At 43.7% G+C, this 26,344-nt stretch overlaps 1 protein-coding gene across 5 annotated transcripts; it reads left to right on the top strand.

Annotated features, from left to right (window-relative positions):
• Nucleotides 1–26,084, top strand: gpatch8 (G patch domain containing 8). 5 transcript variants are annotated; one of them, XM_041957246.1, is made up of 9 exons: nt 4,213–4,259; nt 8,908–8,926; nt 11,951–12,023; nt 16,551–16,592; nt 18,966–19,033; nt 19,919–20,005; nt 20,194–20,337; nt 20,491–20,621; nt 21,000–26,084. In XM_041957246.1, the coding sequence occupies exons 5-9, from the start codon at nt 19,007–19,009 to the stop codon at nt 24,841–24,843; spliced, it is 4,233 nt and encodes a 1,410-aa protein (XP_041813180.1). In that variant the 5' UTR covers nt 4,213–4,259; nt 8,908–8,926; nt 11,951–12,023; nt 16,551–16,592; nt 18,966–19,006; the 3' UTR covers nt 24,844–26,084. The 5 variants fall into 5 exon arrangements, with proteins under 5 accessions (XP_041813177.1, XP_041813180.1, XP_041813181.1 ...); XM_041957243.1 differs by lacking the exons at nt 8,908–8,926; nt 16,551–16,592 and adding an exon at nt 1–79 and having other exon boundaries at nt 4,182–4,259; XM_041957247.1 differs by lacking the exon at nt 8,908–8,926 and having other exon boundaries at nt 4,239–4,259.
• Nucleotides 26,085–26,344: the final 260 nt, after the last annotated feature.

Genomic DNA, 26,344 nt, shown 5'->3' with positions numbered 1-26,344 from the left:
GAGCGAGCAGAGAAGCTGCTGCTGTGTTCAGAAAATGGCCGACAGATTTTCTAGGTTCAACGAAGAGCGTGATTTCCAGGTAATGCATGTCAGACGATTGACGATTTGCACATATTATACCGTGTCTAGATGATTTAGCGCATAATCATGGAATAAAACGTCACGGACGCTTAGGAAATATTACAAACCGCATCGTGCATTTCGGTGTAGATGTCGCTTGCTAGCACTGCAAGGTAGCTAAGCTAACGCTAGCGAATACGTCTAGTGCACTGCGGCTCTTTTGAATTTAACTTCCCCTACGTCTCAGTGTTCGGCTGCGTGCTATATTTGACTCCTATCGTGGGTTATGCACCGAAACATTATCCACACTACGTAACCCTCTTAACTATGCACCAGCAAAATAGGTATTTAAATCAATTTAGCTTGTTAGTGACCTTGGGTAGACTGGTTATTTATCGACATATGCTGACGATGGATAGCTAGCTAGCAGATAGCTAACTTGTACGCACATTGAGCAATTGTAGCACTAGCAAGAAATGGCTGTAACATTTTGACAACTCCAGTACAATAACCACATCTAGTTAGCACGTTGAATTAACATATTACAGTCAGATATCTGTTGCGCCAGCAACTTCATGACATTAAGTTAATTTACCTCTCATATATCACCACTTTAAAGCTTATGGTGTATAAATGTGGGACATGGTTATCGATAGATTTGAGATAAACAGATGTCTTTGTCCAGTCATTTACTGTTTTTCTCATAATAAAATCGTGTAACTGGTGTGTTTTTCCTGTTGTAAAGATGTCACCATTTCATTGCTGTTGCAATTGTTGACTGATTAACTTCACCTTCATTGTGTTTGTTTCTATAATGCAAGTTAAACGTATTCTGGAAAACAAAGTCGGCTGAAAACACTGCGATGGGAACAAGTTATTGATGTGCTTGTCTTGTATGAAGCTTTTAATTATACTGATAATTCCGTCCCTGCTGCACATTAATAACATTAGCTTAGTGGCATGATGTTATTTCAGGTTTTAAACTAGTGCCAGAGCGGAGTTGCTAAATTTCACAACCCATGTATGAGGTGTTTGTCTTTCAGTTGCCTATCTGTGATCTAAGACCACACCCAGTCAAAGCCAAACACAATATAACTGAACTAGACCACAAATTATGCTTAATCCATAGTTGTAGTTTTTTATGGGTCACTCATCACAGCTTTTTCCTTTTGAATCCCTCAGATGCCATTATAATCTCCCTGCTTCATCCTGCATCATTCATACTTTGTATCCATCCATATTTTTAAACCACCTGGCAGGTTTTTAATTCTTTTACATAACTGTTATTAGCTATTCTATCAACTAGCAATACAAGTGGAAGATCAGGATTTTTGGAAATACAAGGGGTGCTTCCCTGTTATGCACAGAAATCATTATCAAACAGTTTCAGAACTTATTCCAGGAACCATCTTGTCACACATCACATTGTCCAAGTAGAAAAGTAGTTGCGTCATGTCATTGTATAAACGTAGGCATTACCACGAATGTGAGGATAGTAACGAGACAGTAAAGATATTTGGTGTCCGACGCTGCTTTTTCTCATCTGTGTGACCTTGTGTGTTTTTTTTCCCTCGGTGATTTATGAAGGAAGCAGAGAATTGCTGTATCAACAGCGATGTTCAGGGTCAGAGAAGGGGCTCAGATGAATAATCTGAACAGAAACAACAAAGCCACTCTTGCTTACATTTTGCTGACAGCGTTTTGTTCTGTCATTTATGCCCCATTAAAAATATGGTGAGTGTTTTTGAACAAGGACATTGACGCCAGAGGTGATCTATCTTGGTTTGAGGGCTTTTTGGTTTGTCAGACACGGGGTGTTTTGGTATTGTAGAGCGTAGTCATAAACCGTGCTACAATTTCTGTAGCTGTTTAATACCGCCATGGTTTGCTTTGCTTATTTGCTGTAGCAGTGATGTGACGAAATAAGCAGATGACCAGACATGCCGTTGAACCCATTACAGGTTTAAGCATTAGTATGAGAAACAGTGAAAAGCCTTGTTTTTTCCTCTATACCCACTGTGTTGGTGTCCAGTGGGAACTCCGTATTCTGCTATTTTGTCAGTGAGAGGTGAATTGCTGTGTGGTCTGAATGAGTCTGTTGAGGGAAGCTCCAGCTCAGCACAGTGGAGCTCTGTGTGTGAGATCTGCTGTGAAGGCATTCATATGCTCAGTATTCACAAAGTTTCTCTCTGACTCCGTGTACTAAAGCCTGCTGCCAAGCAACACGGCGCAGGAAACACCCACAGATGGTCTACCTAGTATCTACAGCACAACCAGTCCAACGGCTACGTCCACTCGATTGATTTACATCGTTGTTGGCGCTTTAGCGTGCAGCTAATCCTGAGTGCACACAAGGTAGGGTGGTGTGGAGCATCCATTTCACTGTTCACTGTCCACAAAACAAGTGGAAATTTCCTCTTGTCAAAAACATCAGAGGACAAAGCAAAGATCTATACAGCATTGCTGTGGTGTTTGTGTACCAGAGTCAGGGTGATGAGGAAGCGAACAGCAGTGAAAATAAGAAGTCATTGTGGTGTGTAGGCGCTGTTAGCGGGTGAGGGGGTAGGTCATTGATTTGTGCATAAGTAAGTCCTTTGCTCTTGCTCTGCATCTCCCCTTCTCATAAAACCAGCTCACTCAGGCTGTTGAGGGGTCCTGTTTCATCTGAATTAATGACTGACAGTGTGGCATCAAATCACCTCATTATTATGGGCTGAGTTGAGCAGTTGCTTATCTCTGCAATACCAGTTTCCCCTAGAGAATGTGGGGGGTAAAGCCTCTTGCATGGCCCAGCCCATGTTAGCATTGTCCTTTTACAGCAACGTTTGCTGCACAGTTCTGGAGCTGTAGAGTGTTTTTCAGTACTGTTATGATGTAAGAAGTCATCAGTAAAAGAAAGGCAGAGTAAATATACTACTGTGCATGTTCCATCCCCCAATTAGACATAAAAAGAGGAAATAAAAACTCAATATGTTCTATATTTTGTGTGCAGTTACATTAGGTTTTAGTTGTCTACACATCATTTAGTTGTCAGATTGCTCGTAGCTGCAAGCAACTAGTAGATACAATAATACTATGGACTATTTTTGGAATCCATCAGTTTTCAGCTTTTGTGAAGGACAGGAGAAAACTGACTCACAAACATGACCTTCTTCTCTCCTCTGCTGCTAAAGAGAGGAAACCATCTGTCTCAGGGCAGAAACTGCTCTATAAACAAACTCCTTTTGGTTGGGGTATCAAGCCAGTAACTCACTCTCTGTCCCAACGAGGGTGTGGACTTGAAAATATATGCTCAATGTGCATACATTATGCTTCAAATTCAGACAACAAAGCATGTGTTGGTATAATTTTAGGAAAGATATGGCATTATAAAACAAATGTATCTACTTCACAGATGTATTGTGCGACAACAAAACCTCTATCATCACTTGCAAATCTTAATTAACGCAGGACTGGTTGTGTTGCTGACCTTAGGTTAGCTCTTCATGATCAGTCTCACAGTCTACAATCTTGTCCTGTGGGGAACATAACCACTGCAACATTTTCCAGTTCTATTATTTAGTTTGTGTGACTGACTATTATTCAGTGTGAATGACTATTATTCAGTGCAAATGAGAGGCAGTAGGCATGCTTCCTTGCGCAGCGCTGTCTCATTGTTTTGAAAACACAGAGATGAAAATAGACTTGGTGTCTTGTTTTAAAATACTGATTTTGATAGTATAAACTAGTGTTTAGTTATGGATTCCTTCTCAGAAACTCTGATTCTGTGATTCCTGCCAATTAGGGGTGCAACTAATGAATATTATACATCAATCTGCCAGTTATTCATTTGTTCTATAAAATGTCAGATAGCAATTTTCTGAATGTCTTCAGAGTGCTTGTTTTGTCCAACAAGAACTAAAAATACCCAAAAATATTCTGTTTACTATTACATAATGCAGAGACAAACAGCAAATCCTGAGACCGACTGAGCTCCAGAGTGTCTGAAACCCAGGAATAGTCTGCATTTTTAATTTTTAGTGCCTTATTTCTCTGTCAATCGACTTGATTGTTCCACCAATCAGTCGTGACTGAATTCTATATTTCAAAAATAAGCTTTTAAATGTGTGTGTGTCACTCAGGGTGGGAATCACTTTGACCAGTATGAAGAGGGCCAGTTGGAGCTGGAGCAGGCGTCCCTGGACAAGCCCATCGAATCGGTAAGGCTGCATCTATCATCCCGCACCATTGGACCAGCTGTGAGAGTGGATGATTGGTCCAGGGAGGAATAAGAACCACACCTTTTTTACTCCATTCATTCTGTCCATGTAGATGCATCCACTGTTTTCTTGAACACACTTTTGCCACCTAACCTGTAGAACCACTTGTCTCATGTCCATTAATACCCTTTAAGTACCTCCCACTTCCCATGTCCTCTGCCTACTCCATTTCCTGTGTGACAGTTAAAATGATTATGTATATGCTAGAGCTTCCTGTTTTATGTAGAGCTTACAGATAAACGTTTGATTTTTGCAACAGTCTCCCATTAGTCATTGTTAGTCATCTAAGCACTGTGAGATGAGATGACTCTGAAAGCATGGAGTGGATAAAGCACTGTCACTAAGGGCTGTTTTATAAATACTCTATCTGTTCTATCCAGATATCTATCCATTTTAAACTCATTCAGTGGAAATTCCATATTAGATAATAACAGATTTTATTCTGGATACTAGATCTGAGTGAGGTTGCTGTACAGACCACTGCAGTTTTGTACCATTTATATGATCCATTTGTGATTTACCTATTCATCTACTCTGATTTAAAATGTATTCTGGGGGATGTTATCGTAAATGAAAACATCTTAAATAAGAACAAACAAAACAAACACATTTTTCTTTGATTTACAGCCTAACTGGGCAGATTAGACAGTGTTATTGATTATATATCTGATTACTTTGCAGTGGCTCAAATTTGTCCATTAATGCTTATTCCACTCCATTTAGCAGACAAGAGAGCGCACATTAGATGGCGTGAATGGCTACATTTGTGTTTGAGTGAGTGTGTTTCTTGTGTAGCTTTAGAATTTATGTGTTAGTGTATAGTGTTTGTGTCTATAGGACAGTTATCTTATTGTACACAACTTGGGGTGTTCGACATTTCTCTCCTGCAGCGAATTGGCCCCTATTAGCTAAGCAGCAATGATCCGGTTTGTATTTGCACGCTCTGCTTTCTTACTCCTATCTTTAGGGTCCTTGTAACGCTTCTCTGACTGTCTTTTTCTCTGTCTTTCTCTCTCTCTCTCTCTCTCTCTCTGTTTCACTACTGTCACACTCTACATCTATTCTCTCTCTACCTCTCTCGCTCCCTCCCTACTACACAGTGATTCGGTGTACAGTACCCTCTGTCATTCTGTGCTGGCATGGTGCTTGTGCAACTGGGACTGCATTTTTCGCTGAAGAGGCACATAGATAATAGCGCAGGCAGCTCTCTTCTTTCTGTCTTTCCCACCCTCTCCATCCCCTCCTCTGTCTCTGAAGCACTGTGGTGAGCAGGCCCAAACTCCCCTACTTACACAGTGTCAGGTCACCTCTCCTCCACATTATGGATGTGCTTTGTGAGCCAGTCAGATAGGATCAGCAGCGAGCTATAGATCAAAATAATGGTGTAGTTGTTGTTTTTCCGACCTGAAACAGATGCACTGAATATTGGTGTGTAGCTTGCAAGTGTGCAGATTTTTTACAGTTTCCTTAATCAATTGTCAATAATTATAAACACAAGTCAATTCTTAATACCTTAGATGAAACAATGTAACAACCCAAAGATTGATTTCTTAAGAAAAATTCAACGCATTGAGCTATTTCAACTTGCAGGATTTTCTGGTGGACACAAATTAGGCGAGACTAAACAATCAGGGCACTTAAAAAAATCTGGCCCATTTTTGTATCACTGAAAAGAGCTCAAGGCTACAAATGAATGTTACCAGGCCTGTGTCTTAAGTTTTTAAGCTGCTGTAGAAGAGAATTTAGTTGTCCTTGCTGACCATGATGATACTCATATGTCCTGCTTGAATGGAAAAACACCATTTACATATGTTTTATTATCTCTTAGCTGTAGCATGAACATGTGTTTTTCATTTCCAAAATCTAGTGAACCAAGAACATTCAAGTTTATTAATCTTCTAAATTTCTCTATGCATCACGTTCTTTCTCACAGGCACACAAACATTCCACTGTGTGTGGGTTGTGGAGAGGGAGAAAAGAAAGGGAGAGAGGTGGCCTGCTCACCTGGCTTGAGTGGCTCTTGTGCTCCTGCGCTATTATTTGTGGAGGGGTGCTGAGGGCTGCGCTGCAGCATCACACAGTTCTTCTCACATCTGTGGAATTAACAGCCACGTCAGAGGTGCTGTCAGCTGTCACTTAGTCACCAATGATAACACTTGCGCATCTGACATATTGTCTTTGGAAAATGCATGTACAAAGAAGACGGTGGCAGATTTTTTATCGACTGGCAAGTAACCATTTAAGTTTGCCAACAGGTAAAACTGTTAATCCTAAAGATGATTGTAGAGGATTTGGTTGCACCTGTTGTTCTATCAGGTGCGTTTTCATACTCCAAATGACATTTCCTGTTTGAAAGGCCAAGCTTACCAACATACAAGGCAAATGCCTCACAGCATCAAGTCAATACAAGATGAGGAGAAATTTATCTACACTTGTTTGGCCCCAAAAAAGACCTGCAGGCAGGTATGATCTACAGTGCACTTAAATGGAGAACTACAACATTATATTAGATGTTAAACACATAGACTAACATACATTATATAACCATTTTAGGCACACAGGTCTGGCAGTTGTCCACCAGTGTTTCGTCTTGGAGCTGTTATCGAATGCTTCAGCCCAGCTTCTCTGAACCCCTCCCCAGCCACTTATTGTGTGTGATCTATAGGTAGCTAGAGGTCTGTGGTACTTTATTGGGATCTTTTTTCTCTTTCTGTCTTTCCCCTTTGGTCTTTGCTCTTTCTCTCTAACATTGTTTTTGCATTGCATGTGTTAACTTGGTAGCATTCCAGTACTATTTTCTCTCAACACTCTGTCCTAATCACTACTACAGTTTTCCTCCCAGACTCATTCCTCCCACATCTCTTGCCCCTTCCAGTCCCTCCAACCTACCCTCCTACCCTGACCTGACCCTGTCCCAGAGCGATATGCAGTGGGCAGCCTCAGAGCCACAGAAACCACACATATTCACTGGAAATCTAAGAAACACATGTTTACAGGCCACAGGAAGATTACTTGATGAACTGTTTGTGTATTTCTTTTTATGCAAGTTATAGTCATTACTAATAGGCCCAACAGGACTTTTGGTTACATTAATTGAAACAAAACAGGAAAAGGAAATTTTAGTGTCAGCTGTTGTTTAATAATGAAATGTGTAGCCTTTTGCTTTAAATCCAGACATGATTTGGAACAGCAGTTTGTCAATGTTAGACCTGTTCGGTGGGAAGAAGAAGAACACAAGAAAAGGTTGCACCAAATCCTTTTTAAAGTCCTGACCTGCGTGTTTTTTTGTTTTTTGTTTTTGGCAACACTGCAAACTCTTTATTTAGCATCAGTCTTAACTCAGTGAGCAGCAGTGTGGATGGGTCATTGCTGAGGCCCTCTGAATGTTTCATTGAAAGTCAGCAATGTAGGAAGAGTGGATATTTAACAAAACAAAATCAAACTGAAAAATAGCCAAAATTTGACTTTTTGACTGTAAACCAGTCTGACCTCCTTGCTTCAAACTCATTGGGAAAGCGAGTGCTACAGTCTTTGTTAAAAGATGTTGGAGAACCTGTCAAACTCTGGCTTTCAGTGTTTTTAACTTAACTACACTCTGATAAACTTCGAGTTGATGAATTGGGCCTTCAGAATTCACAGGTAAGTATTTATTTTTGAATTATTATTATTTATATTAATTGGACTCTGCTTCTGTCATTTTCCCCATCAGTTAATGAAATCTGTAATCCCCTTGCACATCTACACCTACCTCAAGTTTTTGGGAAGTAGGAGCCTTCTGTTTGATTTGTTTGGATCTCTTAGACTGACCATGTACAGAGCACCAAATACAAAGCAGTTGCAAGGGTTTATGAAGAGCAGCAGACAGCAGGCCCTGCACACTACCAGCACTTGCCAAAAGACATTCCTCAGGGACATGACAGAGGATGATGAGTAACTGCAGCAGCCCCCCTTCGCTTTTTACAAGACAGATCCCTAAAGGGTCTGTCTCAGTTCTCTTTTCAGATCGTGCAAAATCTCAGATCTGTTGAGAGCGGTCATCCAAGGTAAATCACACAAGATATGTGGTTTGCGTTAATTCAGGTTGACTCAGGTGGATTAAAATGACGGTTCCGTGTTACATCCTCCTTGGTAATCTGAACCAGAGCCATTTCTTACACCCAGACAGGGGCACTCAAACACATCCATATTGTACACGCATAAATGGCCGCATAGACAGAAGCAATAGATTCATAAATACTCTGAGGTCTCTAGGTGGGGTCCCCTGCATATCACTTCCCTGACCCATATCTTTGGCTTGCACTGTGCCGATGACAGCACAGTGCACACTTGTAAAAAAAAAAAAAACACCCCCTCTTGTAGATCTCTTTTCTCGTTTGGATAACATTTTCTATTTTTCTTTCTCCTGTATTAACAGTCAGTTGGTGGATTTATTGACATGCCTACCTTTTCTGTTTGTATACAGTATTATGTTTGTTTAAAAGCAGAGAGAGATTTGCATTTTTAAGAACTAGAGAAGCTAGCAGAATTGCAGTTGAAAGCGTTTGGCCGGTTTCTTACGTTGTGTCACGTGTGACTGTTTTTTTGACAGCCCAGTATTTTAAAGCCAGGTTCGTATGGAAATGCCTTCACTCCACTTGCACTGCTGTTGGACTCGCCGTCGTTGCTTTCATCCGTCTGTCTGTCTATTCTTTTGGTGCACTCATCTGTTTTTCAACACGCAGTCTGCACCTCATCTCCGCCCTCTAACCTTCGCTGAGCCTATTTTGAACTAATGTCTTCTAGTGTCAACATTTGCGACTGGTGCCTCATCCAGCCTGCCCTTCTTGTTTTTATTTAATTTTTATATCTCATGGGGAAAAAAATGTAGCCCCTGCTCAGACTTCTCTGAGGTGATGAAAAGTAAAAGAAAGAAACCAGCTAATATGGATCATGCTCCAAGCCTCATGGATCAGCTAATCCCCCAAATCAATATAAATGTTCATGTGTTGAGTGTTACTGCACAATAATACTGCAGTAAGGGACAGAAGCATACTCAATGTCGATTGGAGGGGAGGTGTTCACTGCAGCAAATTCTGCAGTGTTTTCCTGCACAGTGAAGTCAGGGGACATGTTATCCTCTAGAGAGGAGGCAACATACTCAATCAGCCAATGCAGCCTCTAATTGTGGACATCTTATGACGTGTCCAGGAACTGCCAAGCGGGGACATCGACTATAAAATGAAAGCATGTTAATGTTGCCTTAAATGTCCTAGTTATGATACAGGCAGGCTGTCTCCAGTTCTCTTCCCACCACGTGAGGCCCAGCACAGATTCTTCTCTTATCTTATCCCACAGCGGAAGGGATCCGACAGTCACGGAGAGTAAGCACACTAGAGCGGCTCATACGCCCATGAAATGGAGGGAAAAATACTAAACCCTAACAGAAACAGGAAGTGGAGCAGTTCAGCCTCTCTCTTGGGTATTAGAGGCAAACTTCAGCCTGATGTTTTGGATATATTTATTCACGTTGTGATTGTAAAGTGGCATTTCACAGTTTGTACAGCTGATGGACTTTTTTCTTTGTTCAGAAATATTAAATAGGGCAAAGGAAGGCAACAGTTTGCTCTGAAATACCAACAGTGGTTGACAAAAAGATGGCGCCAAATGAGACCTTGTGGGCGGAGATGCAGTGTGTGCTGTGTGTGTGACTACCACTCCCCTTCACATGCACTAATCCATACACGCCCAGCTCACCTCCACCACCCTAGAAACTCACCTCCACCATGGCTCAGCCTGCTCTGTTCTGCCCCCTGTCCTGACCTCCTCTTTTTTTGTCAAAGAGAACTAATTGAGCCCTGTTGAGCCATCACCTTCCTCTTTGTGCCTGATCCACCTGAGACTAACACAGTTGGAGTTGTGTTAACCCCGCCATCCACCCCCCAGCCCGCCCCACCCCTCTGTATGTGTACCATTTACAGTGCGCTACTAACACCGACGATCCTTTTTGTTAAAACTGTTTAACAAAAAGCTGCATGCTGTTTTGTTCCAATCCCCTCACTTTCTGTTTGTGAAAGTTGATGTAAATCTCTTTGTGATTATAAATATCCTTTTTGTTTGGTTTGTATGTTTTTTTTTTTTTTTTTTTTTTTTTTTGTAGAATGCAGCACTCTGGTGAATGTTAGACAAGCTTGGAATAGTTATAATCACAACAACAACAAAAACACTACTTATTAAGAAATCTCATTGTTTCCTGTTTATTTGTGCTTGAGGATGTACTGTAGTGTGTAGTGGTGGGACGGTCTTGCATTTCACTTAATGTCTTTTCTTGCTGACCCATACTAGTGATATAATGGTCTCAGACATGCACATTTGGCCCAAGAGTGTGCTAGGAATTCCTGTTGTGCATGTTCTGGCACTCCTCTCTAGCCTCTTTGATTCATTATCAGTTGCCTGATCTTGTCCACGTGTATATATATATACTCCGTCCTAGCAATCATTAGTGTTAAAGAAAAGCAGAAAAATAATAATTTGAAGCGGATGGCCTCACTGCAGTTGCATACTTATGGGGTCCACTGTGAAAAAATGTGTCTGAGCTTGTTGTAAAGGCTCTCCAAGTACATTCTATGCTATCTTAAAAACTAACTTGCAGGTCATCTAATCTGTAATGTATGTATTCCAGTTTATAAACATAGGTGGTATCTATGAGAATGGTTCAATTAGAGGCATGCCACCAGCATAGTCTATTCATGTTTTAAAAAAATGGGAACGTGCTTGGGACCAGACCATTGATAACAGACCAGAGATGCTGGAGATGTCCAAAAAACATGCACAATAGCTATTTCTAGTACATCTAACGGGGGCACACAATGTCTCCCTCTCTTCACCTGCACACCCACATATCCCCTCACACGTGCATATTCTGTCCACCCTGGGCCTTGTAATGGTAATCCAAGGCCCACTAGCTCCACTTCTGTCTCCTTCCTCTCGCTATATTTTTTGTGACAGCTGCATATGTTTCATGGTGCTCCCCTTGTCATGGTTACGGAATCACAGCAAGCTTGGAGTTTCTGGTCTTTGTTTTGTTAATGCAAGATTTCCATACCTGTTCTGTGTCACTTTTCTTTGTGTACTAAGATCTTGCTTTGTAGTGGTTCATATATGTATGTGTGTGATACATATATTGCCCTCTCCTTCCTCCTCCTCCTCCTCTTAACTTCAGTTAGCGGATGTGGCTTGATGTGTTATCTTTATTATCCAAAAACATAGAAATGCTCACACCCAATTTCTTTGCCTTAAGAAAAAAAAAAGGTTTTAAACTGCACTCTCCTGTAGTTTACAGGCTACACATAGCCTCATGTATTCATCATAGTGGAAGAAAACCTACCCTTCCTCTCAGTCTCCCACCCTCTACCTCCCCCTCCCACCCCCAACCGCCCTTACCACTCCTTGTGCTGGAAGACACTGATGTTACACGCTGTAGGTGATGTGGATGACGATAATGATGATGGTGGTGGTGGTTGTGCTAATGATGATAGCGTGATCTGAGTGTTTTTGTTTTTATTTTGTTTGTTTTTTGACCAGTGCCCTCGGGGAAAAGCTCCTCTTATTATTGGAATATTTTTGGTTTTTTTCTCCTCTCTTCTCTCTGCTAGGATAACATCGGGCACCGGCTGCTTCAGAAACATGGCTGGAAGTTGGGGCAAGGCCTTGGCAAAACCATGCAGGGTAAGGACTCACTCTTCGGTACACCTATTTTAGTGTATGCTGGTGGCACTGAGCCACTACCCTCTGTCATTTTCTTTCCCCTCACATTTCTAGGTGTTTTTTTGTTTTTGTTTTTGTTTTGTATCAGCAGATTTTCTTTTCACACTCTTTCTCTGATCTCTCCCTTTGTGTCTTTTGCTGGGTAAAATTTATTTTTATTTAAACAAACGTCATTCCAGTTGTTCCTGCAGCTCATGCTGCTGATCCCTCGAACTTAAAGAGGGAGCAAAATGTTCCAGAGGCCTTTGAGAGGATGAGGGCAGGGACCCTTGGGGTTGGGAGATGGAAAAGTGTTTATTTGTCTTGGAATTCTGCATTTAGTTTAAAGCAATTCAGATTAAAGTGGTCCCCCCCCTTCAAAATCACAGTTTAATTGTGGACAGTTTTGTTCACACCCAGTTGTTTTTGCCAACCAGCTTTGAGGAAAAGTGGTTATGGACTTTGGATAACTGATGTGCCAGCACGTAAGTCTTGTACCTTTCTCTGAACCCTTGGTGAAAAACAAAACATCCTCTGGTTAGCTTTCAATATGAGACAGCTAAATACTGTTTCTCTTTCGAAACGTAGGCATGTATTTTCTCTCGGGGTAGTGTTGGAGAAGAGATGACGAAGAGCACGTGGTTGACTCTGAAAACACTAACCAGCAAACATGTTAGCCGGAACTCTATCAAACATGGCTGCCTTTGCTGGAATGTAAAGCACTTGACTTAACAGGCAAAAGACTTTATTGAATCTTGTCTGTGTCAGTTGTATTCACAATTACAGACCAGGCCCTTGTGGCTATGAAATTGGTCCCAATCCAGAACCAAGGTACAAAAGATGGAGTTAAGAGTCTGTTTGGAGTGTTTGAAGTTTCTACTGCAGTCTGTATAATGTTCACTCTTTTGAAAATCTATAAACATATAAGCTCTGCGCATTAAATTTTATTCTGCCGGCTGTAGAAAGCTTTCAGCTAGAAAGCCGCAGTAAGGAGGTTTACTTTCTGGAGACAACTGTAATAGGATGGCCTAGTTGATATTGACCTGCTGTAAGAGGGAGCAGGCCGAACAGAGCTGGTGTTTGGGTTGGTCTTGGCTATCAGCGCCTCATTAGCTCAGCCCTGCTGTGCTCATAGGCTCATTGGCTCAGAGGCAGTGGTGCAGAGCCCTGGCATGTTTCCACTGAGCCTCCTCCTGTCTCCTCACCCTGTTTCCTCTCCTCATCTGTATCTTTATTCTATTGCCTTTATTACTTTAACTCTCTCTTCATAACCTCACCCTTCCCTGTGCTTTCTCCAAAGAGGATGATATATAGAATTGTCCGTGAGTGATGTCACCACTGGCAGGGCAATAAGTCCTTGTAGTCTGCTAAGAATGGAGCCCTCCCCACACACACACATAATTTCTGCCATTTAAATTTGTCTTCCTCCTCCTCCATGTTCATTTCTTTTCTGTCAGTCCATACCATTTTCACCTCAGATCTACCAGTTTCATTTCTATAACCCTCATGCAGTCATTTCTGTCCACTTCATTTCTCTTTGTTGCTCAGTCGCAACTCTTGCTCAAGTGCATTACTCTCCCTGTAAACCCAACAGGAACATGGGCTCGATGTCAGCATTTTAATGAGAAACACAACTCATTGTGCTAAATGGAGTCTCAAGCACACACCCAAACTATAGATAAGTTACAGCCTCACACATGAACATACAGGGGCCTATGCAGAGCTAGCAAAGTAAGTGAGTTCCTTAAATTCAAACGTTATGTGCTCAGACTTACGTGCTGCTTTATTCGATTTGTCTGCAGCATACTTTGATTTTTGCCTTCTTTGCATTTATGGTTCTGGCAATGAGATTTTCAGTTGTCTTGACTATATTGAAACATACAGTAGTGTACACAAGCTCATTCGGAGCAGGTGGTGACAGAACAGAGGTTTAGGACTCTGCAGAGTAACCAGGCTCTATGTGTTCTTATTTTAAGAGATAATGGCTGTGGTGCTTAATTTTGCTTGCTTGCCTGAAGAGGAGGGGGAGCAAAAACGTACCCCTTTTCTGCTATTTTGGTGTTTTAGTGTGATTTGAGAAGCCATTTTCACATATAAATGATGATTTATGAGCCTCAGTATGGAACTAGTCTAACAGGCAGGTATAGGCGTAAATCACTTGTGTCTTGATTCATATCTGCTCACATTGACGTGTATCCTATTGAAGAGCCTTGATGTGTTGTGGTCTGACTTTTGTACATTAAATGCTGATCACATGTATTGGTGAGCTTGCAGAGACACGCAGATTCGATGACTGGCTGTTGGGCTGTGTCGTGGCTGCTCTAGCACCTCTTGTTCATGTACATATATGGCCTTGGTTCGCCGTGTCATCTCATAGGTATTCTCAGCCTGACTCTGGCTAGGGACCAGAGTAGACCAGGAAGCTGCTTCATTCTGGGCAGGTTGACAAGTATATGAAGAGTAACAACACAGCAGTAATTTCTGAGCTTTGGTGTGCATCATTGTTTATTTCCATCTGGCCTTGAACAGCTGAATAGCGTTCTTTTTGATGTGATAAGGATGTGAGCTTTGTGTGGAGGAGAGAACAGTTGCAGGGGCTGACTGTGCTCTTGTTTTTGCCGCTGGCACCACTGATGTGTGGTTATGTAAGCATCCTGCTTTGTGGGCAGATGAGACTGCGGCAAAGTGTGTCCAGTTGTTGTGTAGGAATTAATGGCCCGGTGTTGGAGCCCACTGTCTCTGTTCAAATTTGCTAATGCACTTAGGAGTAGGCTCACAACACAATTGCATCCTTGCATCTCATTGAAGTCTGCTGGATAATCATTATAATCTTCCTCTCCTTTCCTGTCCTCCTTGCCAGAAGAGAAGGTTTTTGAATTTTGAAGTGAAAACATTGTGTCCCCTTTTTAAGTTTTTCACTGTATTGACTTTGTTCTTATTCTTCTTTTGTCCTTTTTGCCCCTTTTTAGGTAAGGTTTGTTGGATCCCCTTTGTATGTCAGTATGTGTGTGTGTGTGTGTGGGTGTGTTTTCTTTCTCCCACTCTGCAGTTGACCTCAATGTAACACCCCTTTTACAGTGTACCGTAGGCTAATGGCCACTGTCAGCTTCCTCCTCTTTGCTTCATAATCACTAAACCTTAATTTCAATCTGCACCAGTGTAAAGTGCTTTGATTTGAACAAAGAAAGAACAAAAATCCATTTGAAATCAAGATAGATTTAGGAAGCCATGATTCCATCACATCCCTTAGAATCATCATCTCCACATATGTTAGATTTTTTTTTTCTCTTTGAGTTTCCGTTGCTGCTGTCGGGTATCTGATTGGCTGTAACCACGGCTCAGACTTTGAATGGCTTGCAGAGTAGACAAGTTTTCCCCCCTCTGCTTGTTTGCCTGTTTCTACCTCCAAACCTGTGAAACTTGTGTGTATGTGTGTGGTCATTACGTGGGGCTGAGATGTGTGTGCGTGAGTGTGTCTGTTACTGACCGGGCCATAGAGTCAACTTACAGGGAAAACCTCACCACCCTTCTACTCCCCGAATGTCTCTGTCCCCAAGGTTACACGCTCCCGTCCTCCCCCTGTTTCTTTGCCCCTCCTGCACAGCATGTTTGTCCCAGAGGTGCACTCCTGCCTGCCTCAAACTGTCACACTCACCTGGGGCTTTAAGCAGTGTTGGAGGTTACATGCCGAACAACTACTTTCACATGACAGAGTGAAATGTAACACTCAAATGGGCGCACAATTCACATTTTTAAGTGTACTTTGGTAAAACTGCTGCTACATAGCAATGCAGAACCCACTCTAAGCACTGCTCAAAGCCTTGCTGGCTCTTTCCTCAGGTACATTTTATGTGTGTCATGTGTTCACTTGTTCCGGGGCTAAGCACATCCCAAAACAAGCTTGCTGGATGTAAGCTAGCGAGGAAATAAAAGAATCTCAGGGAGATTTGCTAACTGGGCTGACAAGCGTCTGCGAGGCAAAAAGCTCAAAGGGGGAAAATGGTGGTCGTCCCTAGAGGCATCTGTCATTTCAGACTAGATATGTGACCACAGACAAAAGTAGTTGTTACTTTTGATTCACAACTTTTGTTGGACAGTACGCTTCCTTTTTTCCTTTACCTGTCGGAGTTAATGTGCCATCAGGCTGTTTTTTTAATCATTCCCTCACCCAGTACAGCTACTCCAAAATACAGGATACGGGACTTTTGTACTTTGAAAGGGGTGGTAGTATTGTACCTTTGGGGAATATTCTGGTTGAGAGAGCAAGATGACGCCAGGCTAGGGGCCTGGGGACTGGGACGAGTGGTTGGGAGAGAGTGGTGAGAGGAAATCCCTGTAAGCATCTAGCCCTGAGTGAAGGGATGAGGGGGGTGGGGGCGGGGGGTGACACACTGATGCCCCTCTGGTAATAAACCCCCCTAAACCCCACAACCACACTCCCAACCCCACCCTCCCTTCTCTATGTGCCTCAATCTTCCTGCTTAACCAATTGGTGTTTCTTTTTTACAGCGATTTGATCCTGCCCATGTTGTGCTGATGGTAAACTTAGTGGTAAATGTTATTTTATCCCCCAATTGAATTTTTTTTTTTTTTTTTTTTTTGATTTCTCCCATTTTTTGTTTTCCTCTCATCAGAGCACCAATGCTACATAGGCTTTCAATTCTCTCTGTATTAGTCCTCATTCTGCTGCTTGTATATTATCATGCATATGTATTACTCTTAGAACATTGTCATTTTGTTTGTTTTCAGTTTTTTTAAACCTTGTGATTCACACCCTGTGATTTAGATGCACATTGTTTTTGTCTGGTCCCTTTCTTTTCCACTGGAATGGGTAATGTGGAAGTATTGTCACTGTGTTTTAAGATTGGTGATAGTTTGGGATGACTGTAATTGTTCATTAATCTTTAGTCCTGCACCTGGCTTGTGACTCCATTCAGACAGACCACTGCAGTGGCTGGCTAACAGACCGACCCCTTTTCTGGTTTCACTTCTCACCCACTGTTGGGCAAAGAGCACAAACACACATGTCTATCAGTAGATAGTCTTGTGATCTAGATATCACACAATCAGTCCTCTCCTCTCATTTCCTCGGGGGAATAAGGCCTCCACAATCATCCAGTCAGAGGTATGTTTTCAGCTAAAAGCCCACCCGGCTGTCAGACACTGCAGTGGCACTGAGAGTCCAGGCAGGCCATTATATGTTACAATGCCCATGCATCTATGATTACAGAATTTATATGTCATTGGGCTGTGATGACTAAATTATTCAAGGAAAGCCCAGGAATGGCACAGATATTTACATCAAATAATGTTCTTACCTTCCTCCGTCCAGAAAGGTAAGAACGTGCCATATAACGCAACCCCATTTAAAGCAATAACTTATGCCATTATTAGTAAATTATACATGTTGTCTCGGGGCTCTTTTTGGCTCAAAGTATTGCTTTGGCAGGACAGTGGAAAACCCATGGTATTAGCCTTCTGTCTTTTCTTTGTATCAGAGCAAACCCTTATTTTTTAGTCAAATTTGTGCAAAATTTAAACTACCTGCCCTTCTTGGTGCAGGTATCGCAAAAATGAAATTTTCATTATACATATTTAAACCAAATGCTTGTAGTTATTTCATATGCCCAATGGTATACATAGAAAATTGATTCATGGAAAAAAAGTTAAATATGTGGGAGGAAAAAAACTGAAACCAAACTGAATTGATAATCACTATCAGTAAGATCGATTATTGTATCTGGCTGGCAACAGGAGCAGCAGACTAGTCCAAATTGTTTTTATGCCTTTTGTGTTGAGATTCCCCTATCTATCTGTCTGTCTGTCTGTCCTCCCCCTCCTTCTCCTCCTACCCATACCCATGTTTTACCAGGTAAGTATCCCCATCCCTTGCACTGTCACCATGGCGTTACCTGGCCTGTGACGTCACTCTGCTGTAGTTCAGTGCTTGTGTCCTTTTTTAATTTTACTCTTGTCTTTCTCTCTGCTTTGTTTGGCTGATTATGAGTGGATTAAGCAATGTGTCAATCTCCAAAGTAGTTTTGATTTTTATATTTTTATATCTTTAATGTTTCATTCTGTTTTTTGTTTTGTTTTGTTCTTTTTTGGTTGTCTTTGGTTTGTTTATTTTTCTACAGTTAATTTCCTTCCGATCTAGCTCTTTTCACAGCTTACGTAACATAGCTTAAGTAGACAGAGGAAAATAATCTTTCAGCTCCAGTCATGGTGAGGAAGGGGGCCTGGGACAAGGGAACAGATTTGGACTTCAGGACAGTGAAAGGGGCTTGAGAGGGTCAGCCAGCCGTTTCAGAAAGAGATGATGCAATAGGCCTTAGATAATATGGGGAGGCTTTGTTCCCCTCATGGAGGATGTCGCAGTGGCAGCAGCTGTGCAGGCCTGTCGCACCTCCCTACACACAGACACACACCCCACAACCCCCTCAAGCTGTAGCGTCCTTGATAAACTTGGCATTCTGGTTCAACAGGACTGCGGCAATGAACGGGTGGAGAAGGGGTGGTGGGGCTTCAACTACACTGAAAAGATATGGAAACAGATTGGCTTAAAGTTGACAGTATTTTTCATGAACTTGAGCAAGACATAGCGCTGAACCCTGATGCCCTTGACTTCATTTATTTCACCAGGAAAACAGCAATTGCAGCTAATTTGATTCATTCAAAATACAAATGAGCAGCCAGATCAAATGTAACAGGAAGGCTAGATAAATTGGTCTATACTTGGTGGCTGCAGTAAGCTGTGAGAATGGCTGGTGTTTGGTTCACTGTAGCTTTCTGGTCTCTTTGCACTTCAAGGCAAAATTCTCTAACCCCAGCACCCTATGCTCTAAAAGCAGGCTGTCTCCGAGCTGGCCCTCCGTCCCAGTCTCAAATGCTCACCTCGCTCTCTTTCTGTCTCTCTTCCCTCAGGACGCACTGACCCTGTGCCCATCATCCTCAAATATGATGTCATGGGGATGGGACGGATGGAGATGGAGGTAAGATGCTGTTATATAGTAGATAGCATCAGGCTGTTTTTAAATGTGCCGGTTGCATTTTGACATGTCTGCTCTGAACTGGTTTTAATTGCAGATAAGACCAGTTCTTGGTTGACCTCTCACCACCGTAAACATTAACCTTACTTTACTGCAATGAAATTAAGCTACTTCAACAATCATCACTTGACAGACCAGGACTGCTGAATGGTGAAGCTGAAAACCGTTTTTTAAAAGTCCTTGGTTTCACTGCTGACGTCTTAACAGTCACTGGGAGAATCATTGGGTGCTTCACATACATTTCCATGGCAGAAAAGCTCTATACGAGCCAAAGAGCAGCGTGCACGGTGCCAAGATTCAGCTGGAGTCATGTAAAGCTCAGCAGCATTGGACTGTTAAGCAGCGAAAACATTCTCTGAAATTATCAATCACGCTTCACCATCTGGCAGTCTGACAGACAAATCTGAGGGCAGCGGATGCCAGGAGAGCATTAACGGAACGAGTGAATAGGTGCCAAAAGCAAATTGGTAGGTGGAGAAAAATTCATAGTATGGGTTCAGCCCCTTAGCTCCACTGAATACTACTCACTGTCATGTGCCTGAGCACAAAGCACTGTCCATGCAAAAGTGGTCCGACAAGATGTCTGTTAATTTTAAAAAGCACATTGACTCCAAAAAGGATGACTAAATGTAATTTAACAATCTGTCACCATCAGACACATGTAAGAGAAAGCACAAGCAAAACAAATTGACCAGTCACAGCCCCTGTAGCCCAGATGTGCCAACAGCATTAACAGCTTGTCCACACGGTGTAATAAGTATATGAACCGCATATAAGATTAATTTGATGAATCAGTGAGTGCTGTAACGGCTGTGTCTGTCCTCTTAGCTGGACTATGCAGAGGATGCCACAGAGAAGAGAAGAGTGCTCGAAGTGGAAAAGGAGGACACAGAAGAACTGCGGCAAAAATACAAGGTGAGCTCCTTCAGCCTTGTGCCATTCTGATCATTTGTGCTGGTTCTATATTAGTTGGGCTGCTGTGGTGAATACATCAAAAAGTGGAGGGAAACAGAAGACGAGTACTCCAGTTAATTAAGTTATTTCTTCTTCTCTTTGAACACAGTATAAGATTCATTCCCTTGTGTGTTTCCTATCAACAATAGGACCAGATGGAAAAGGAGAAAGCCATTGCAAAGGCTCTGGAAGACCTGAGAGCCAATTTCTACTGTGAACTATGTGACAAGCAGTACACTAAACACCAGGAATTCGATAACCACATTAACTCTTATGACCACGCTCACAAGCAGGTACTTGTGATTATCAATTCTTGCACTCTTGATCTGGAGATCTGTTTGGTGATGAAACATTAGAGAAGTGTCTTGCTTATTCTGTGGGAGATGATATCCTGATTTGCTTTGTTTCTCCCTGTCTTATCAATGTCTTGCTTTTGTTTAATGCAGAGGCTTAAAGAGCTGAAGCAGAGAGAGTTTGCTCGTAATGTGTCGTCACGTTCCCGGAAGGATGGAAAGAAGCAAGAAAAGATGCTCCGCCGATTGCATGAGCTGGCCGAGCAGAGGAAACAACAGGACCGGTAAGAATCTATTCCCGCAGTGCCCTCTGCTGGCTGGATTTCAAAACAATTGTTAGTAAAATTGCATGTTTGTTGTGTTTTGAAGGATCATTGTGCACCACATCTTAAAACATTTTGTCTTGTCTGGAGGACATGTTGCCCAAAATAAAGACAGATGCTATAACAGCCTCTTAATGCCTTGAATCATAATTTTTTAGTTGAAAAAACAGAATTCTGATACTGAAGCTTATCCTTTGTGTACTTTGTCCTTTGTAATCATAAAGAAACACATCAAGCATGTGGTTGTCCTGTTAAACTGTCACTGCAGTAATGTCTGGTATGTTGTCAGTAACATATATTTATTCCACATTGCATTGTTCTCATGCTTTTGTGTTACAGTACTCCAGGAAGTGGACCTATGTTCAAAACTACCACAGTGGCCGTGGATGGCGAGAAGGCAGAAGATGACGACAGTATGACTCCTGAGAACCCTGCTTTGACAGACGCTGCCCTGGAAGGATCACCAGTAGATAAAACTGGGCAAGCCTCCCCAAAGCCCGGGCCAACCATCAGCTTCTCTCTGGGGAAGAACACCTCCTCTTCCCCAACCCCTAGTGGTGCATCCAAAGTCAGTGTGTCTTTCTCTTTTGCCAAGAAAGCCCCAGTTAAGCTGGAGACAGCGGCAGCAGTGTTTGCTGATCATGGAGAGGAGGCTATGGAGGAAGAGGAGAGCCAGGAGGGAGAGAAGGCTGGAGGGCAAGAGGTGACGTCTGGCTGCACGGACAGCCCTAAGGGAGGTGAAGGAGGAGGAGAAGGAGAAGGAGGGGGAGGAGGAGAGGGTGTTAGTGTGGCAGGAACGGTAGAGGTGCAGCAGCCTGATGACGGAGGTTCTCTAGCCTCCACTCTCAACAAACTGAAGATGATGATGAAAAAAGAGGAAGGATATGCTGGTCAGGAGCCTCAGTACTATCACTATGTACCTCCAGCTCACTGTCGAGTAAAGCCTCACTTCCAGTTTTTGCTGTTTATGAAGGCCACTGATCAGTGTCAGAGCAAAGAAGAGGACGACGAAGAAGAGGGGCAGGAGGAGAAAAGGGTTGAAGATAGTTCTGGACAGACAGAGCCCAACGTTACAGAGTGCAAGCCTGATAAAGAACACAGTAATGTCACCTCAACCCCTGACCCAGAGCCAACTCCTCAGTCACCACAAGTGAAGACGGAGGATGTCTCTTCATGTGCAGCAGATACAGCTTCCATGGTCACTTCACCCACACAAAAAGCAGAGAGCATACTGGATACTATGGATTCTAACTCGGGTCCTAAAATCCCCACAGGCCCCTTCTTCCCAGTCCTGAGCAAAGATGAGAGCACTACACTGCAGTGGCCCTCTGAGCTTCTCGAATTTACAAAAGCTCAGCCTTCTCTGTCTTACAGCTGTAATCCTCTCTACTTTGACTTCAAGCTGTCCCGCAACAAAGGAGTGCGTGGAGGGAAAACAGCAAAGTCCTCTAAACCTTGTGAAGAGTCTGATGACAAGGGACAAGAGATGGCTACCTCAACAGCTGAAGTAGACACTACCACTAAACCTGGGACCAGCACTGAGAAAGATAAGTCAATGATGAAGGGAGAGGCTGGCCAGTCAGAAGGTGATGAGCAAAAGCTTGCAACGGGCAGCAGTAGTGCAAAGAAAAAAAAGAAGAAGAAGAAGCATAAGAAGTCTGCAAAGCACTCAAAACGCAAAGGAAAAGAAAAAGGAGCAAAAGAAGATGCGGACGGAGAAAATGTGGTAGCGCAAGAAAAGCCCAAAAAGAAGAAAAAACACAAACGGAAGAAGAGCAAAAACAAGGCTCCAGATCAAGATGAGGCAACAGGTGATGAAAAGGCCAAACCAAAGTCAGAAGATAAATCTGTTGCTTCCTCTGTTCAAGTGACAACTGGAGGGGCAGGGGCTACAGGAAATACAGGAGCAGAACCGGGCAAGAGGAAACGTGCTACAAAGGAAGTGCCTTGCAAGTCTGGAGCAGAGGAAGGAGGAGCTGGAAAAGGCACTGACAAGGCCAACTCCTCAGAGGAGCACAGTGGCACTAAGCGACAAAAGACTGACTCCAGTGCACCTCAAAGTGCCTCCTGCTCCACCTCAGCCCAAAAGAGTCCTGGCCCTGGGAGACCTCCCAGCAGCGAGAGTGAAGAAGAAGGGGGCACGAAGACGCAGCGGTCACGTCATCATAGGTCAAGTCCACGGGAACAACGGCGCCACCATAGCGATGAATCAGGGCGGTCCTGCAGCCGTTCTTCAAGACGGGGGGAAAGACGGGGCAGCAGTCGTCGGCGCCATCGTGGCCAAACCTCCCGTAGTCATTCTTACTCCAGCAGCTCTGAGCGCTCCTCAGCAGGCAGCAGCGCCTACAGCCACCGTAGCCGCAGCTACTCAGACAGCGACTACAGCACGGAGGGTCGCAGACGGAGGCACTCCAAACGTTCGTCGGACTCTGAGTACGAGCGGAGGGGAAGCCGAGGACGTAGACGATCCAGGAGACACCAATACTCCTCTTCCTCCTCAGACGACTCCCGCTCACGTTCACACAGCTACAGCCGCAGGAAGAGGCACCGGCGGCACCATAGGAGCAGCTCAAGAAGCTCTAGTAGTTGGAGCCGCAGCACCAGTGCAAGATCCTGGAGGCACAGCTACAGCCGTAGCCACAGCTCTGCAAGCCGCTCCTCCAGTTCCACCAAAGGCTCCCCTCGCCGACGAGGCCCCAGGGGTCGAGGCGACAGTGACACACACCGCAGAGACTTCATCCGCTCTCGCATCTACCGCTCCCAGTCTCCACGTTCATCGTCATCACGAGGCCTTAACCGCAACACCCATTCATCCAGCTCGCAGGCTCTGAGGCCAGGGGGGTCCCGAGATGCAGGGGAACAGAAAAACAGCCTTACTGCACGCCAGTTGCTGGAGAAGGTTCAGTCTAAAAAAAGCTCTGATGATTCTGTCACAGGAACAAAATCTGGGATTAAGATTAAGGACCCACCACAGGGCTACTTTGGTCCCAAACTACCGCCGACCCTGGGAAGCAAAGCCATGCTGCCTCTTTTTGGTAAGCTGCAAGCAGGTAAGAAACCAGTGATCCCCCTAACGAGACCTGACGAGGGGGAGAAATCAGGAGCAGGGAAGGGCTCTGAGGCTGAGGCAGAGGTTATCCTGGTAGAGCCTATTAGGGAGTTCCCCCCACCACCTCCACCTCCTGCTCCACCAGTCCAGAAGGTTGAGGAGGCCCCACAGAGCACAGTGGTGCAAGAGGAGACACAGCAACCCACTACAGAAGCCCAGGTGCACCAAGAACCCCGGCCGCTGTTTGAACAGGATCCTTCCATGATGATGCCCCAGTACCAAGGAGAATCGGGACAGGATCCCTCTCAGAACCCCATGATGGAGTCCCTCATGCCAGAAATGCAGCAGCAGCAGCCTCAAATGCATGCTTACCCTGCTTACCCACCACCCAACCTGGAGGAGGATGGCATGGAGGCGGAGGAGGACGGACTGGCTCCATTGGAGAGTCAGCCCATTACGTTCACACCAGAGGAGATGGAGAAATACAGCAAGCTGCAACAGGCTGCACAGCAGCACATCCAGCAGCAGCTTTTGGCCAAGCAGGTCAAGACATTTCCCTCTGCTGCTGCAGCCGCAGCCGCCGCTGCAGCTGCTGCCAACTTGGCCCCAGCTCCCCCTCCCCCAGCCCTGCAGCAGATCCACATTCAGCAGCCGACTGTGTCTGTAGCCTCCGGCACGTCAATCACTACAGTGCAACACGCCATTCTGCAGCACCATGCTGCCACTGCTGCAGCCATGGGCATCCACCCAGCGCATCCCCACCACCCACACCCTGCACACGCACAGTTGGCCCAGGTACACCACATTCCCCAGCACCACCTTACCCCCATCTCTTTGTCTCCTTTGGGCCACTCCCTTGGTCATTCTCTGGGACACTCACTAGGACATGCTGGGCTGATTCCTGCCCACCCGACAGCCTTCCTCTCTGGTCAGCCCATACATATTATCCCAGCCTCTGCACTTCACCACACCCCTTTAGCGCTCCACCATGTACCCCATACAGCCCTCTACCCCACACTTTTCACACCCCGGCCCTCACAGGCTGCAGCAGCAGCAGCTCTTCAACTCCACCCACTGCTACACCCTATCTTCTCAGGGCAGGACCTCCAGCACCCTCCTAATCATGGCTCTTGAGTAATGAGGCAAGTGAAGGAGTGTAGTCACAGCACTCAACCACTGGAAGAAAGACTGAACCTAACCGGCTTGGTTTCGGGTTTTAAACATGAAGTCTTTGCGACAACATGCAGGCAGTGAGACAGGAAGCTGTCATTAAACCGCCATTTTACTGGTCTACACAGTGCTGTAAGTTGTAGCCACAAAGTGGTGCTGCTTGCATTGGGTTCAATGTTGACACTAACATTTTCTTCAGGCTCGTGAGTTTTTTTTTTCCTCTCCTGTTTTGCCCTGAATTTTAAAAACAGGGTGTAGATTTACAGAGACTTCCTCAAGACATTGGTTTATATTCCATCTTGAGGTATGTTAACACCACCCATTTCTTTTTGAATGATGAGTGAAGAAACCACTGGAGGTGTTTTTTGTTATCCACATAAAAATATTATTCTCCTGTTTTCTGCTCATTTTGGCAGCCAATCAGGCGTAATGGATGACGCTCTAAACAGAGTCATGTTGGGGGGAGTGTGAGTGGTATTGTTCTAGAGAGGAACAGCTTCGATTCTGTGATGTAACCTTCAGAGACAAACTGTTTCATAATTACTGATATTCTGTTTATGTTCACATATGACTACTTGCTCTCTATTGGATCCTTGGTCTCGAATAATTTGTAGTGCAGTAACCTGTACATATATCAGTGTGTAATGTGAAGAATCCCACCAGTGATGACCATATGACATTGCAGCTATGGCGTCCAAATCGGTATGACAGTCACATAAGAACCCCTTCTCTAAGTGAGGGGAAATGTGATGTAGGGGGTTTAACATCCCTGATGCTCTGAGGCAAAGCTCATGTTCCCTGTGGTGAGGGTACACCTGAATGAATTGCACTGAAACCTGTACATCGAGATGGTGCGTTTGCATCATGTAACAATAAGATTGTAGTATACTGCAATAATTGTATTTTTCTGTTTTTAAATTATTTTCCAAAATGCTCTTCAAAAGAAGGGCTGTTTTGCTTTTGTGTAATTTTGTAAATAAAACTGCTGTAGATTAACCTATTAACATTCTAGAGGTTTGAGCCTGGCATCGGAAAGAGCAGAATGACAAGGTGGATGGGAGGTGGACACGTATTTTATCAAAGTTGTTTCTAAATTACCCCGGCTGAGATGGGCTGGGATGGCAAAGGAATAGTCATCTGTCAAACAGTAGCAACTCTGTATTTTTTAAAAACTTACTGTTTCAGCAAATAAAATCTTGAGTTCATGTGTCTTTTTTTCCATAATTTGTAGTGTTAATGACATGAAACATGTAAACATGTCATCTTCTAACCACTCAGCAGACACAAGAATAAAAAAAGTAGCAACACTTCATGTGGGAAAGCAATCCCTGCAGAGGTCTGCTGGAAATGAAACACTAGATGGTGCCCTAGTTTCCTTGAATAGACTTGTGAAAGCGGCAAATCCATAAAAAGTGAATCAGCAACAGTTAACACACCTACAGTAGTACTGCTACTCACAGGGGTC

This window comes from Chelmon rostratus, chromosome 17, assembly GCF_017976325.1.
Source record: "Chelmon rostratus isolate fCheRos1 chromosome 17, fCheRos1.pri, whole genome shotgun sequence".
Lineage (NCBI taxonomy): Eukaryota > Metazoa > Chordata > Actinopteri > Chaetodontiformes > Chaetodontidae > Chelmon > Chelmon rostratus.
This window is presented reverse-complemented; position numbering and strand designations above follow the sequence as displayed.